Genomic DNA, 15,374 nt, shown 5'->3' on the forward strand with positions numbered 1-15,374 from the left:
TTAATAAATTGGCGACAGAATAAGAATGGTTATGAGCTTACAGTTATATTAACTTTGACTTTAAAAAGGCTTATAATTGTGGAATTAGTGAGGACCCTTCAGTTAAGAAGAAAACTCCTTGGGGGAGTGTGGGCAAGAAACAAGCTGTCACGGCAACTGCTAATATTTATTTTTGCATTTCCAAACAAATATTAATTATTTGCTTCTCAACATGTTTCTATACCTCTATTAAGTTCTTGAATGGGAGAAACAGGTAGAGCGGTGAGGGGAAATAGCTGTAGACTACGCTAAATTTTAAGGTAGAGAGGAATCAAGGATATAGTTACGACGTTTGTATGACTAGAGACTAGAGGAGTTCAAGAAAAAATATTAAGACATTATGTTCAGATATAAACTAGCAACAAAATAAATGATACAGACAAAAGGACTTTTTTTAAAAGCAATCTCAAAAGAGGCTGCAATGTAAGGAATGACAGAAATTTGGACGTGAGTGTGAACTTGAAAACTTAGTAGATTTATGGCCATAGGGGAAATAAACATAGCAGGATAAAAGAGCAAAATTGTGGAATTAAGCATGGAGTGGTATGTCGGGAAGGAATTCTTTGGGAAAACCACCCTGGTTTTTAGGGTTTCCCAATTTCTGTGGCACAAACTGCCCCCCCTACCCCGCCCCAGCCATGGTATGAGGAATGCAGAGCAAAAGAGATGATACAGTCAGTGGCTTTGAGAAAAGCCAGCACCAGTCAGCCCTGACACAACATCACATGTGGGGAGAAACGCTTTAAGTCTGTGTCTGAGAACACGGCAGATGGCATTTACAGTCCAGTGAAGCCAGGGTTATCATGAGGCACGTTGGCAGCCATGTTGAAGAGTTGGCTCTCCATTCCTCTGGAATCACTGATGGGGTCTGGCTGAGAGAGAAAGGGGTGAGGAAGATGTGTTTCTTGGAAAGAAGGAGTAGCGAGTAGAATGTCTGATGGAGGCGGAGATTCTGTGCATGGAGCTCATTTAGCCAACTTGAAGTGGGTCTGGGTGAAAAGAAAACAAGAAAGCTAACTGGAACGGTGTAGTAGGACAGGGAACAGAGGTTAGCAAAAGACAGTGAGAAAGGAAAAAGCTGGCATACAGGGAATAATAGAACAAAGCTGGAGTAGCTCCAGTGTTTCTCCAGAGTGGATGGGAACAATGGTGGGGATGAGGAAGAAAGCATATATTTAGGAGATCCAGGTGGTATCCTTAAATGGGATCCATTAGTTGAGGAGAACTGGTGAAAAAACAAGGGAAATGGGACAAAGGTCTGGATTGAGTATGTCGCTCTTTTGACAAGATGGAAAATAACAGCCCTAAGAAGAAAGAGAGAGTAAGAGAGACAACAGACTTCAGAAACACACATTGAAATAAGCATGTCCAGAGGAAAAACAGACACTTGGAACAGATAACTTTCCTGGTGGGATTTTCTCTAGGGAAGAGGAAGAATTTGAACATGCTAAACCTGAACGCCATCAGCTACGAGCTAGAACACCTTGAGCAAGTCACATTCCTTAACCTCGGACCCCTCAGCCGCAAAATGAGTCTTTAATAAAATACCTATTTGAGACGATGACACATGGAAAGGCATGCCTGGTCCATCATAAGCCATCGGTAGGTACTAGCTCCCAGCAGGAGTGAGGTAACTGTGGCAGCAATATGCCATCATCCCGTAATTAGCATCAGGGAGATCTTAGGAGACCACAATATTTAACAGAAAAAATTTTTTTAAAGAGGGGCACCTGTCTGGCTCAGTCAGTTGAGCTTCTGACTTTGGCTCAGGTCATGATCTCACGCTCTGTGAGTTCGAGCCCCGTGTCGGGCTCTGTGCTGACAGCTCAGAGCCTGAAGCCTGCTTCGGATTCTGTGTCTCCCTCTCTCTCTGACCCTCCCCCGTTCATGCTCTGTCTCTATCTGTCTGAAAAATAAATAAGCATTAACATTTTTTTTTAATTTTTAAAGAAAGCGTTCATTAAATAGCAGAGGCTAAACTATAAGCATTCCGATAACTGAACGCTGCCCTACGCGACTTGTAGCCGATGCTGTGAATTTGGACTCATGCTGGAGAGCACGGATTAGAAGCCAGACTTGGGTGAATCTTCAGACGTCACATGCAAACTGTCCCTGGAACCTTTTGAAAACAAAAATTCTGTTTCTTCATCTGTTAAATGAGCGTCCGTGCTTACCGTTCCCATGGCTGTTTTGAGCATTAAATGGTATGATCCAAGTACAGCGCTCAGCACGTTTTTCTAGCCTCACATCAAGGCCGTAATAAATGTTGGCCACGCTTTTATTTTTGAAACCCTGTGATGAGTTTTTCTCGGGAAAGTCAGAACTTGAGAGTGACAGTAGGCTCTTTCCTAAAGTTAATGGGTCAGTAAAGTAGTGTTATGGAAAAGGTTAAAAATTGCAGGGCGTCAGGAAAGTAATTCTAACCTTGCCCCCAAATCATGCTGCTGAACATTTGGATAGAGTGTGTTCCTTCATGATCAACTTATTTGAAAGGTCTAAGAGTGTTCAAAAAATCTTTAAAAGGTATAATTTAATTATCAAGTGGTGCCTGTCATTTTTAATGAGAACAAAATGTAAAAAAGGAGCCGTCCAATCAAGAAGGACATCAATGTGCACGGTAAATCTTAGCATGCTATGACAGCAAGTGATAACATTATGCAGAAAGCCATAGAATGTGAGAAACAGAACGAAGAAAAATTCGGATGTTTAAGGAACACATGTAAATTTCTTATCAGCTTTACAGAGCCCAGTGATGGCTTCCTGGGTTACATGTAACATTGACTTCTAGGAACAGAATAAGCTGGCATGGTAAGACCCAGCAGGACGCGAATTCTTTTTGTCTACTGGAAACTTATTCCATCAGTACCAAAGCCTTAGTCTGGGTTCACGACACATGTGGTCATATGGTACGTACCCCTGCAAAATGGAGCTGGAAAGTCCCAGGAAGCACCATTCCCAGGGCTGACGATGCAGGTCAGAATCGCATGGCCTTCCAAGATATAGCCAGAGAGACAGCTGTACCGGATTTTGTCTCCTATGTTGAATCTTGTGCCGTGGAGAACTCCTTTCAGTATCTCCCCGGGATTTCCACATGTATGGCTGGGTAAAACTATTAAAAGAGAAATAGGAGAAAGGCAGAAAAGTGAGAGATTTTTCTGGTGAGATCAACTTATTGCCCAAAGCCTGCACTGCATTTGAACTATTCAGATTAGCAAAGCTAACGCAAAACCATTTTCATCTTCCCTGAAAAAATAGAGAAAATGTATTCTTTTTTTTAATAACGTCTGCCACTTAACCCTTTATAAGGGTATTTTAAGAGTATAAATAAATGCAGTTTGAGAAGACGCAGAAATACAGTTCTGCGTACAGTGTTGTAGACGATGTCTACATTATTTTTCTAATTATGAGATTCTCCAGTCTCACGGAGTTGGCAGACAGATAACACGGTAGGATATGGACAGCTATCCAAAATACAGCACGGATGAATATTCATGCCATATTTATCTTCACTGCTTTAGGACCAGCACAACAAAATACACATCACTAATCGACGTTAGTTGACATTTTATGGATAAATCACTGAATTAAAGAATAAACAGAAGATTTCATTCGTGAATCTGGTAGGCTTAAAAATGCACCACTTGTATATTCCAACTTATCTGTTAGGTTCATGCATTTATAGTGTCTGATTCACAACGAAGTTTTAGCCATCAGTTTTGACAAATCAAGTATTATATTCATTTGCTTGTAAGAAAGCCTCGATTCCGTTCTTTCTTGACCTGCTCGCTTTTTATGTGGATAGGATACTCTGCCTGAGAATTCAACTGCCTTGAAACCTCATCGATAGGAGACCATTCCACACTCCGAACATAATTTCCAACCTAGGTGATTCACTATTAGATTACATGGGTGAAGTTGATGACTGTTGGTTATAGTCTATATCTTTCTGGTTTATTTTATTTTTTTTCAACGTTTATTTATTTTTGGGACAGAGACAGAGCATGAACGGGGGAGGGGCAGAGAGAGAGAGGGAGACACAGAATCAGAAACAGGCTCCAGGCTCTGAGCCATCAGCCATCAGCCCAGAGCCTGACGCGGGGCTCGAACTCCTGGACCGCGAGATCGTGACCTGGTTGAAGTCGGACGCTTAACCGACTGCGCCACCCAGGCGCCCCTATCTTTCTGGTTTAAATTTCGCATCTGACCAGTAAGTCAGAGCTATCATGATGTAGTGAAATAAACCAAGGAGACTATCACTTAAAAAAGAAATGAGTTCCAAAAAACATTTCCAATAAACCAATTTGATTATTTTATGTGTCTATCCTTCTTTTTTTAACATGGACATTGGAAGTGTATTTTGGTATATATGTACAAATATTGCAATATACTCTGTTTTCTTTGGTTGAAAAATGGAGAAATAAAACTTGCCCAGTGAATGGAGAGGAAATTTAAGTGATTTCCAAAATTATTTCTATTACAAAATTACTTAAATGTGTATAAAATAAGCTTAGAGAAACACTTAGAAAACAACCACTACCACTTGGATATTTAATATTGACATGTTTACGAAATCACTGCCTACATAGTCAAAGGGTTCTCAGTTCTAGTTTTTAAAAAATAGTTTGTGAAACCAGTCTACAGAAACCTCTTTAACACAATAGAAAATAGTTCACTATGATCCACAATATTCTTTGTTGTCTTTTATAAAAAAGAAAGTCTGTATTTAATTCCACATTCACTATCGCTAAGTCAAGGGGTATTTTTAAAATGTTCTTTAAAAAGACTGGCATTTAACTGTCTCTGGCTTTTCTAAGGTAGAAATGATTTCAGTTCATAACTCAGGATGCCTGCCCTCCAACAGAAGCTAGGGATCTGACAGCCAGAGACAGGCAAGGCAGGGCTGAATTTCTACCATCAATGGAGAGAGAGAGGTAGGGGTGGGGGAACTATGTACATATGAATGCTTTCGGTGTTTTCCTTCCTTGTCCAAGAATATTCAGAATTAACAAATCCTTCCTTGCCATTTTTTCAAGGGCCTTTATTTAGTTCATTAAGTGCTAAGACTTATTAGAAGATACATATTCACTTTAGATTGTGTCCAGAAAATGGTCTCCCCGAAGGCAAGAATTATCAGTGTAAATCTGTCAAAAAATTTTAACATCAGCTTTTACACGTGACTGCTTTCAGAACTGGAAAAGACAAATGAGCCATTCTGAAAGTTGAATGTGGCCTGTACAACTTTTCTATCCATTTGTCTATTAAAAACAGCAAGAAATCATTTTTAACGATTAGCTTTTGCACAGATAACATAATTGACTTTTGTACAGAAAGACCACAGTAACCAAAGTACAATAGGAAAGAGATCACACGATGTGGCTGCTGCATGAACAAACATCATTCTGTATTATCTGTGTGATACCCATTTACTACATTTAAAGAAATGTGAAATGCCTTATGTAGAACTTGACTGTGCACTGATAATTGCTGGGAAGTGTATAATTGCATGGACTTTGAAATGCTTAAGAGATACAAAAAGAAAAATCATTCCTGAAAATAAGGATCTCCCCAAGCAGACTTCTGAAAAGAAAACATCCATGCCTTAAAACTTTTAACAGAGTCTAATGGAACAGTTGGAAACAGACAAATGATGAAATTCAGGAAGGAAAGAATTTTGGCCATTCTAGATCATCAAGCTAAGAGAGCTATATTTAATAGGATACAATGCAGATGTTAAAAAGTATTGACTGCCAAAGGAAAAAAATCGCAGTAGGTGGACGATGTATCGTGCCCAGAATGCACATCACATCTCAAATAGCACGGAAGACGTAAGGGCTCTTCCTCAGGTGCGGGGGTCAGGCTTCCAGGGAGAGCAGTGACTATGGTGCCGCTCATGCCCATCAAAGCCCTGTGCAGAGATGGGCATCTCTGCCTCCCCTTCTGTCAACTGTTCCCGGGCACCTTAGACATCTCCTTTTTTGTTCCTGTCTACAGATTTGTCTTTCTTTTAACATCTTGGCAATTGCATTCAAATTCAGAAAACGTTCACCCAACACGTTGTATTTGCACAGCCTTGTTTTCAACCAACACCAAAATGGAACAGGAAGAGAATGGGATTTCAGGCTCTTCTTTTGCTCTCTTATTAGCTCTGTTAATCTACCAAAAACGTGCCTTCGTCAGTATTTATTTCACGGGGCACAGTGTGAGGATTGAACGAGTCAATGCAGGTCTCAAAATACCCGCTCTGTGTGACTCTACCATTGGATTACATTGCAACCGACCACCTCCCGTTTAGACCTGGAATTGCCCTTACATCTGTGTCTATATGGTGTCTAGAACAATGTCCAGCTCTCAGCAGGAACTTGCTAAATCTATATTTGCTCAATCAAGTGCTAAATATGAATATGAATGTAGTGTACCTCATGTATTCTTCTAGATCTATGTACAACTAAGAGTCACAGTTTGTAGCCTGACGGAAACAGAAAAAAAGCAAATGAGTTTTCAAGAACCAACTGAATGAGGTGACATTTCGGAAACAATGAATCGGCAACAAATTGTCACTTTAAGCCACTTTTCTCCCGATTTAGCTAAAAATGTAAACAGGATTCAGGAACAGGATGCAGAGGCTTAAAATGAATTAACATTTTACAAGGCAAAATAACTTAGCAAATGGGAAAAAGTGATTAAAAACTAACTTTTAAGGTTTAAAGTCACTGGTTGGTGGGACAAAATTATAAGTTTATGATTTGGGGAATTTGGGGAATAATTTATGATTTTAGGGAAAAATATTAAAGTTTTAATGTGAACAATTGCAACACGCAAATAGAAAAAGTTGAAGATGAATTCAAATATTAACTTCCAGTTTCAAAGAACACAGCAAAAAATGCACATATTATAAAAACATTTTCAAGTTCATTAAGCCATTATCAAAAACCCTCAACTGTGAAAAAAAAATGGATGAAAATAATTATAGCTCTATGCAAAGATTTAAGACAAAGACATGTAAAACTTGCCAAAGATCCAGGGGCTGGGAAAAACTAATGTAAAATAAACTCAACCCGAATGGCATTTCTGCCAATTTCATTTTAACTAATTTTTTACCCAGTTTCCCTGAAGATCATGAATGTCCCTTTGTGTCTCCCATGGTAATGAGTACACATTAAGTATTTAGTAAATACTTATTGAATTGACTTGAACTCTAATTTTAATTCCCTTAAATCCTCCCTTGCAGTCATTTGCACTCTTTCCCATGGATGCTTTAAGAAAGAAATTCTTATTTGGGTAATGGGAATTCAGCACCCAGTGCATACATTTGGTAATGGGAAAGCGTTTTCTTGAAAGGCGCTCAGGGCACAGTTCCTTCTTCCCATGGCAGACCTCATTCCACCAGATCTCATGAAGCCAAGTTTGTATACCCAGGGCTTGAAACACGGGTTGTCATTCTAATTACCCTCATGGAAATTCCCTCCATAACGCTCTTGATTTGGCAAGTGCATATGGTCACAACTCAGTGACCTCATTAGGCTATCACGTCAACCTTTAACCCAACTGTTTAAATGATGAAATGGATGTCATATCAAATCCTCTTCCAGAAGAAAAGCGAAAACATGATGCCAAAATAAAGTACAGCATTAATATTCATTATGGATGGCCAAAAGACCAGTGAACAGAAGTCTGAAATTCATCAGAAGAGAGGCAGCATTTTTCACAGCCTGTGCACAACCAATGGAATTTCACTGGGCGCGATCATTTGGAAACCAGGTCCCAGAGGGTAAATGTCAGGCTCTTTGTTTACACTTTGCCTTTCCTGGACTCTCACTGCAGCTCAAGGAAATAAAACTTCAAATACCCACCTGACACACAACAGTTGAAATGTAAACTAATGATAAGAGATGCGCTTGTCTGCGGACTGTGTGCTCTGCAACGTCCCCCCTCCCCCCCACCCCCAACCACAAAATTTGGGAAGGGTTAGAAAAATATGGTTATATAATTTTCAGAAACACTTTAAAAATCAGATTTCCAAGTCTTGAAACCTGACATCTATTCTTGGTACAAACTCTCAAGATCATGGGCAGTTTCTGAAACAAGAAGATGGAGAGACCGTAGTTACATGTCTCAAAGATCATGAGGATTTCCTGGTAGGCAGCGACGAATGCTTTCTGCTTCTAAAGTCATGGTCTTCATGGTGGAGGTGAGATACTGCATGAACACCATTACTTTGAAAAGTGACAGAAGCTATAACAGGAGAATTAAAAAAGGGTGTTAGAGTTAGGTATATTTAAAAGTGGTAAGATTTGGCCAAATTAGAGTGGAAAGTTCATCTCTAAACAAGGGAAGTAGTCAAATATGTCTGTAGCAAGGAAAGTCTATCGCGCGGGTTATGGGAAAGGGATGGGCTATCAGACAGACTTGTGCTTCTCCTTCAGAAACAGACTGTTCAGTTTTGGACAAATTATCCAAATCTCAGTTTCCATGTCTTGACAGGGGGGCAGGAGGGATGAAAATCAAAGCGACTGATGGGTATGTGTGAAACATAAATGAAACAATGCAGATTGAACAGCTACCAGCACAATTGGGACAGAATGAATGATCGATAATACATTTACAATTCTAAATTTAGAATTTTCCCAATTCTAAAGCACCATGGAAACTTTTAGGGAAATAATGGAAGTTTTAAAATATACAGTGGTTCTAATATATACCAGCTTCAGAAACAATAAAGCTAGAAAAAAGTCTGTGTGTGGGGTGTCAATATCATCTCTAAAATGGGAACATGGTTATTAAAATGGAGAGCCAAGGAGAAAGACATCCAGTTCTATTTGAAGCCATATTAATTCCACCTATTATTCATGTTTTATTATAGTAGTAATACTCATATAGCACACACTATGAACTAGACACTGTTTTAAGAGGTAAACACACACACACACACAGACACACACACATACAGTATGTATGAAATAAATACTATTATTATCCTGTTTTTATAGAGGAGGAAACTGTGGCAAAGAGAAGTTAAGTAATTTCTTCATGGCCACACAGCCAGTAAATACTGGTGGTAGGATTTGCACATGGTGGATCCAGAATTTCTACCCTTCAGACTACAATAAACTTTCTTTTTTTTTTTTTCTTTGTTTTTTCAACGTTTATTTATTTTTGGGACAGAGAGAGACAGAGCATGAACGGGGGAGAGGCAGAGAGAGAGGGAGACACAGAATCGGAAACAGGCTCCAGGCTCCGAGCCATCAGCCCAGAGCCCGACGCGGGGCTCGAACTCACGGACCACGAGATCGTGACCTGGCTGAAGTCGGACGCTTAACCGACTGCGCCACCAGGCGCCCCTACAATAAACTTTCTTATGAGCAGGTCAACATCAAAAGAAATAATGAAGATAAAATGTCTTTACATCCCTAGTGTTGTCAATGGAGCTATGTTTGATATAACAACATAGGTTATTATATCACTTAACTCTCTGCAATGGATCCTTTCATGGCCTTCTATTTTTAAGTCAAAGGCAGATGTTGTCTAAACTGCACTAATCTGGAGCCGGAATAGCCGGGCCTTTGCCATCCTAAACAACACAGGCATTGATTCAGGTAGAAGTTACTACAAAACGATGACACAAAAACCCCCGACAGATCAAGAGTTACCTATTGAGGAGGAAGCAGCAACCTTAGGAAGAACTTATAGATGGTGACTCAGCAAAAGAGAATGCATAAATATGAACATGACGGCCGATGATGCAACGTAATAAATTTAGTTCTGAGCATATTATGCTTTTTGTTTTAATCTTTTTCAAGTTTTTAAATGTTTACTTATTTTTTGAGGGAGAAAGAGAGACAGAGTGTGAACAGGGAAGGGGCAGAAAGAGGGAGAGACAGAATCCGAAGCAGGCTCCAGACTCCGAGCTGTCAGCACAGAGCCCGACAGGGGGCCTGAACTCACGAACCGTGAGATCATGACTTGAGCTGCAGTTGGATGCCCCGGCACTTTTTGTTTTAAATCTGTGCAGTGTGTCTATTTGCATACCCTAGAGTCCACAAGAAAAGGACTACAAATACTGCTAAGTTTCTTCTGACTGGAAGAACAGCAGTGGAAGGAGCTGAAGGAAAAGAGGCTGGGAGCCCAGAGTTAAATCCTGTAGACTAATGCCCGAAATTAGGGAGTCAGGCAAACAGTCGTTCAACTCAAAAGAAAAATGACTCAAAGTTAAGAGTCAGACCACGCAGAGAGCCCAGTAGTCAAGCTTAGAAACAGTCATGGAAAAATGGATGCCTGGTAATATCGAAGGTTGAAAAGTCATCGTAAGTGATTGACATACGAAAAGAGCATAGCAATAAGGAACAACACAAGATGTACTTTTCAATTGTCCTGGAATTTTCAAAGAGGAAATGATGCATACATTATCAGGTAACTGTGCATATACTCAAGCCACATCGTACATTACGGACATGGTCATTAACTTGTAAATCATTTTATAAAAAATGTAATATTTATTTATTTTTGAAAGGTGGGGGGCAGAGAGAGAGGGAGAGAGGGAGAGAGAATCCCAAGTAGGCTCTACACTGCCAGTGCAGGGTGCAGTGTGGGACTCGATCCCACCAACTGTAACATTATGAGCTGATCCAAAATCAAGAGTTGGTGCTTGACCCACTGAGCTACCTAGATGCCCCAACTTGTAAATTATTTTTATGGCCATTTTTCTTTCTTCTTCCCAAAAGTGAAGTTTATAATCAATAAATGGATGTTCAATCAGTTGCAAGTGTCTGAATATTTATGTAAAGCTAAGGTGAAGGTAGTTCTAACATCTGCAAAGGAATTGTAAACAAATACGACCACAAGTCCTCTTAGATGTTGGCTTCAAGAGCAAGGAAACTAGAAACCACTCAAAAACTGCTCAGAAAGAACTCATCCCTGTGTCAAATACCAGTCTGATGGTGCTCTAACACATGATATTCACGCAATGAGGATGACGCCGTCCTCTCCAGAGGTTAAATGTCACATTAAATACCATGAGGTGTGGTGAACACATTGAATTAGATCGATTCTAGGAAACAGCTCCAAATTTGTTCTTGGTCATGGCTCATTTGGTAATTCAAGTAAATAAGGATTGAAAACTCACTAGAGCATTTCCTCACTTGGCCAGGGTGGTGTATCAAGGGTTGGATTTCCCTTCCTGTCTTAATCCAGTTAAATTAAAAAAAAAAAAAAAGTCAATATCTATGAAAAAATAAAAGGGCTCTCAAAGCATTGGACATCATGCTGTGCTGGGACATGATCCTTGAGAGACGGGAAATAAATGACAGAGTGTCTACAATTTCTCCAGACTTACCGTCTGGAGAGAGTTGCGGGCCCAAGGCACGGGGCAGGGGGACCCAGGTTGGGCCAGCAGTCTCCATGAATGAGGACAGAGGTGGGGGAGGGGGAGTCAAGGAAACTAAAAGTCACGGCACAGAGGGAGGACCCCACAGACCCACAGAGGGCCCTGTTGCATCCGTCCGAGGTGAGTACTGACCTGTTTATGTCAGGGACACTACCCAAGGCTAGTGAAAGTGTTACTGAAAAATCATAGACAAGAGTGCTCATAATTCTCCCGGGGCTTAGAAGACTGCCTCTTCCAGGGTCAGGGCAGAAACTTCATCGCTCAGTGGGCAGAAAAGGAGTCCTGAGAAGGCTAGAAGGTCAGTAGTGGAGAAAAAGATCATTGTGGAGTAAAGTGCTGCACGACTCTTATTAGAAATCTTACGAGCACAAGCTCAGAGGAGGGAGAGGCTAGTGAGGCATCCAGCACTGCCTGTCGTGGTCACTGCACCTGCAGGACCCAATCTGCAGAGACCTTAGGTGAGTGACCATCTACTTAAAATTGTCGCCCCAGACTCTCGACTTGCCTCAGCCTTCATCCAGCCTTCAAAAGCAATCTCCGTAAGGACCAGTTACAAGAGACGCAGCTACATTCAAGAAGTAAGCTCAAGAATGTTTCTGAGAATACAAAAATAGGCCGCAGCCACCGAAATAAGATTCACCAGGTCTGTTGTCCAACCAAGAATTACCAAGCTTGCAAGAAAGCAAGGAAATACAATTCATAATGAGGAAAACAAAAATTAGCCAGAAACGACACAGAGGGTTCCATTAGTAGGTGATATTAAAACTGGTATATTAACTGTATCCCATGTGCGCAAGTAAAGATTGGACATGTTAACTAGACATAGGCACACACACTCGGAATACAAATACACAAGCAGATAGAAGCAAAGTGTTGGGGAACATGACCGAAAGAACAGTAACGTTAATTAAAAACATACTCAAGTTGCTGGGGTGCCTGGGTAGTTCAGTCAGTTAAGCATCTGATTTCGGCTCAGGTCACGATCTCACGGTTCGTCAGTTCGAGCCCCGCATCGGGCTCTGTGCTGACAGCTGGGAGCCTGGAGCCTGCTTCGGATTCTGTGTCTCCCTCTCTCTCTGCCCCTCCCCTCCTCTTACTCTGTCCCTCTTTTTCTTTCTCTCTCTCCCTCTCAAAAATAAACATTGAGAAAAAAATTTTTTAAAATGCTCAAGTTGCTATGTTAATAGTACCCACAACAGTTTTAATGCAAAGAAGGGACGAAGAAGCTTATTTCATAATGACAGAAGTGTGAATATGATAATCCTAAGAATGTGTGAGCTTAATAAGAAAGCTTCAAAACACACGATGTAAATACTGATAGAACTGCAAGAGGGGCGCGTGGGTGGCTCAGCTGGTTACGAACCCATCTTTGGCTCAGGTCATGATCTTGCGGTTCCTGAGTTTGAGCCCCGCATTGTCTGCTGTCAGCACAGAGCCTGCTTCAGATCCTCTGTCTCCCTCTCTCTCTTCACCTACCTGCTCACACTCCCTCTCTCTTTCTCAAAAACTAATACACATTAAAAAAAGAACTACAAGAAAATAAATGGATAACCCCCCAATTACAGTTGGAGATTTCCACACTAGTCTTGCAACTGAAAGAACCAGTCTACAGAAAATCAAGAGATAGCAGGCTTGAACAGCCCTATCCATCACCTTATAATAAAATAAGGGATATTTGAAAATATTTGAGCTAGACTGACATGGTAAAAAAGCATGGTGTTTAGGGTGCATCAAAAACTATGCTCAGGTGGAAATTTATAGCATACAACATTTATAACCTAAAAGAAGAAAGATCGAGAACAAATCTCTTTAGGTCTCCAGCATGAGTAGCCTGAAAAGGAAAAAACCAATGAACCCAAAGAAATAAACACTGAAGACAAAAGTAGGCATTATCCCTCAATAGCGTTGTTAAAAAACAATGTCAATATATTTCACGCCCCCTCCTCCAAACAGTCCTCACTGCGTCCCAAGTTGTTGTTATCAGCGATGAGGCCCCAAATGTGCTGAGGCCACAAACCCCACTGAGAGGTGGCTTGCAGTCTGGGAGGTAGCACATGAGGACTCAAGTGGCTTCAGAACCCGCGAGGAAGCTCATACCAAGTTCCAAGAGAGGGAGCAGGATCTGTTAATGTCTGAACCAAAGAAGCATCTTAAAGGAGGAAAAGCATCTATCTCCCTGTCTGTGTCCCTCTCTGTGTCTGCCTCCATCTCCAGTAGACTTCTGGAAAGGAGCTGCAAATAGGCCAAACACGAAGCGTGGAGACAGGAAACGCTTTGGCGGCAGAGGTTCTGGAAAGCACTCGCTCGTGCGGGTGGTCTGCAGGGGTCGCTGGGTGGACATCAAGAAAAGGCGGAACGAACGCAGACTGGTCACACTGGAGTTACGGAAGCCTGGACGCATTTCACCGGCTTACCAGTGGCGGGCTGTAGGTGACGGTGCACATTTATTTCAGGGTTTCCAATTACAGATTTAATTATGAAAAATAATAATGGTGACCACTGCTAGGCATCGTGTCAGCACTCAGATGCCTTACATGCTGCTGCTAATCCTCACAACTCTCCCAGAGAGGCATCGTTAAACCCAACCTTATCTGTAAAGAAGGTGTGACCAGGGGCACCTGGGTGGCTCAGTCGGTTAAGTATCTAACTCTTGATTTAACAAGCTGGAGATCCAGAAACTGGGTCCTTGTTCTGTCTTGCCCGTCGTGTCTGCCTTTGCGATATCCTATTTCGGTGTTCATCTTAATAGTGACACACACGAGGATAGGCAGGTGACTCTCCCATTGTAAAAGTTGAGGATTTTGCGCAGCTGCCAGTATTCCAAAGGCATCTAAGTTCTGATGTCTTTCTCAACACTTCTTCCCGCAAATTGAAAAATGTGAATACCAAGGGGAAAATCTGAGAGAGCGTCTTCGAACATTAATGCAAAACGTAAAGATTAAACAGAATGTGTTTCTTATTTATCGTTTCCTTAGTAGGGTATGGTCTTAAGACAAGCCACAGAAAAACCCACCCAACTTTCTTCTATTCCAAACTCTAGGTCTAGGGTTCTTGACCACAAAAGAGACTCGACTTGATAGAATTATAGAGGCTCATCTGTGCGGCCAGTGACCCCCTCCAGAGGGGGCAAGAGAGTGGCCGGGATCAGCCAGCTTCCTTTTTCCCTGTGATCCTACCACTGATGAGCCGAGTCCCTGGAAACATGACTCCATCTAGGTCTCACGTATTTCTCCAGGTAAGTGAGCAGAACTATGGCCTGGTTCCCTGGGAGAGGCTGCTGACACAGAGCTTGGAGCACAGCAGGTGACCTGGTGGGGCCTGCAGGGTGCACCTGTGGGGGAGGGCAGGAAGCCGGACTGGGCAGAGAGAGACATTAAGTGTATGTCGTGCGGTCATGACAGAGGCCTCGGCCGGTCCCACGGGAGGCTCTGGGGCTGAGCTGGTCTCTCAGCGCTGCCTCAAATTACAGCCTTTTCGGCAGTGCAGCTCCGTGTCAGATGTGGGCTGTTCCCTGGACAGGTGTCACCTGACACAAGGTGGGAACTTAGGCAGGGACCAATTTCTGGAGCGGGTCTCAGGCAAGAGATTCCAGCTACCAGACCTCCCCCCCCATGAAAGTTTAATTCTGTTCTTAAAAATTTCACCATGGGATCTGAAACTACCCATCTTTAACAACAAGTTCATTAAGGTGTTTTTTGTTTTTTGTTTTTTGTTTTTTAATTTCCTATGCTATACCTAAACTACCTTCGGGTTTATGAGAAAAGCTGTGAGGGAAATCTTTCTAGGGATAGTTTACAGATAACAAAGAAGGTGGGAAGAAAGGTAGTGTGTCCTTCTTCTGCGTGATGCCCTTCGTTACTGCCACCCTGGACGTGGACGTGGAATGACACAAGAGCACTGGGGCCCAGCTCAGAGGAGCAGAGACGGTGGCCAACCAGCTGTAGCACCCACCACC

General features: G+C 41.8%; 1 protein-coding gene across 5 annotated transcripts in view; it reads right to left on the minus strand.

The window, feature by feature from the left end:
- The window catches only part of CSMD1 (CUB and Sushi multiple domains 1), a 2,044,057-nt gene that overhangs the window by 1,060,832 nt on the left and 967,851 nt on the right, over positions 1-15,374 (minus strand). For all 5 annotated transcript variants that reach the window (XM_086703086.1, XM_086703088.1, XM_086703085.1 and 2 more), the window contains one exon: positions 2,954-3,148. In XM_086703086.1, the coding sequence (XP_086559212.1) occupies positions 2,954-3,148 (195 nt within the window). The remainder of the gene's footprint in view (positions 1-2,953; positions 3,149-15,374) is intronic.

This window comes from Puma concolor, chromosome B1, assembly GCF_028749965.1.
Source record: "Puma concolor isolate L17-30 chromosome B1, mPumCon1.1.hap2, whole genome shotgun sequence".
NCBI lineage: Eukaryota > Metazoa > Chordata > Mammalia > Carnivora > Felidae > Puma > Puma concolor.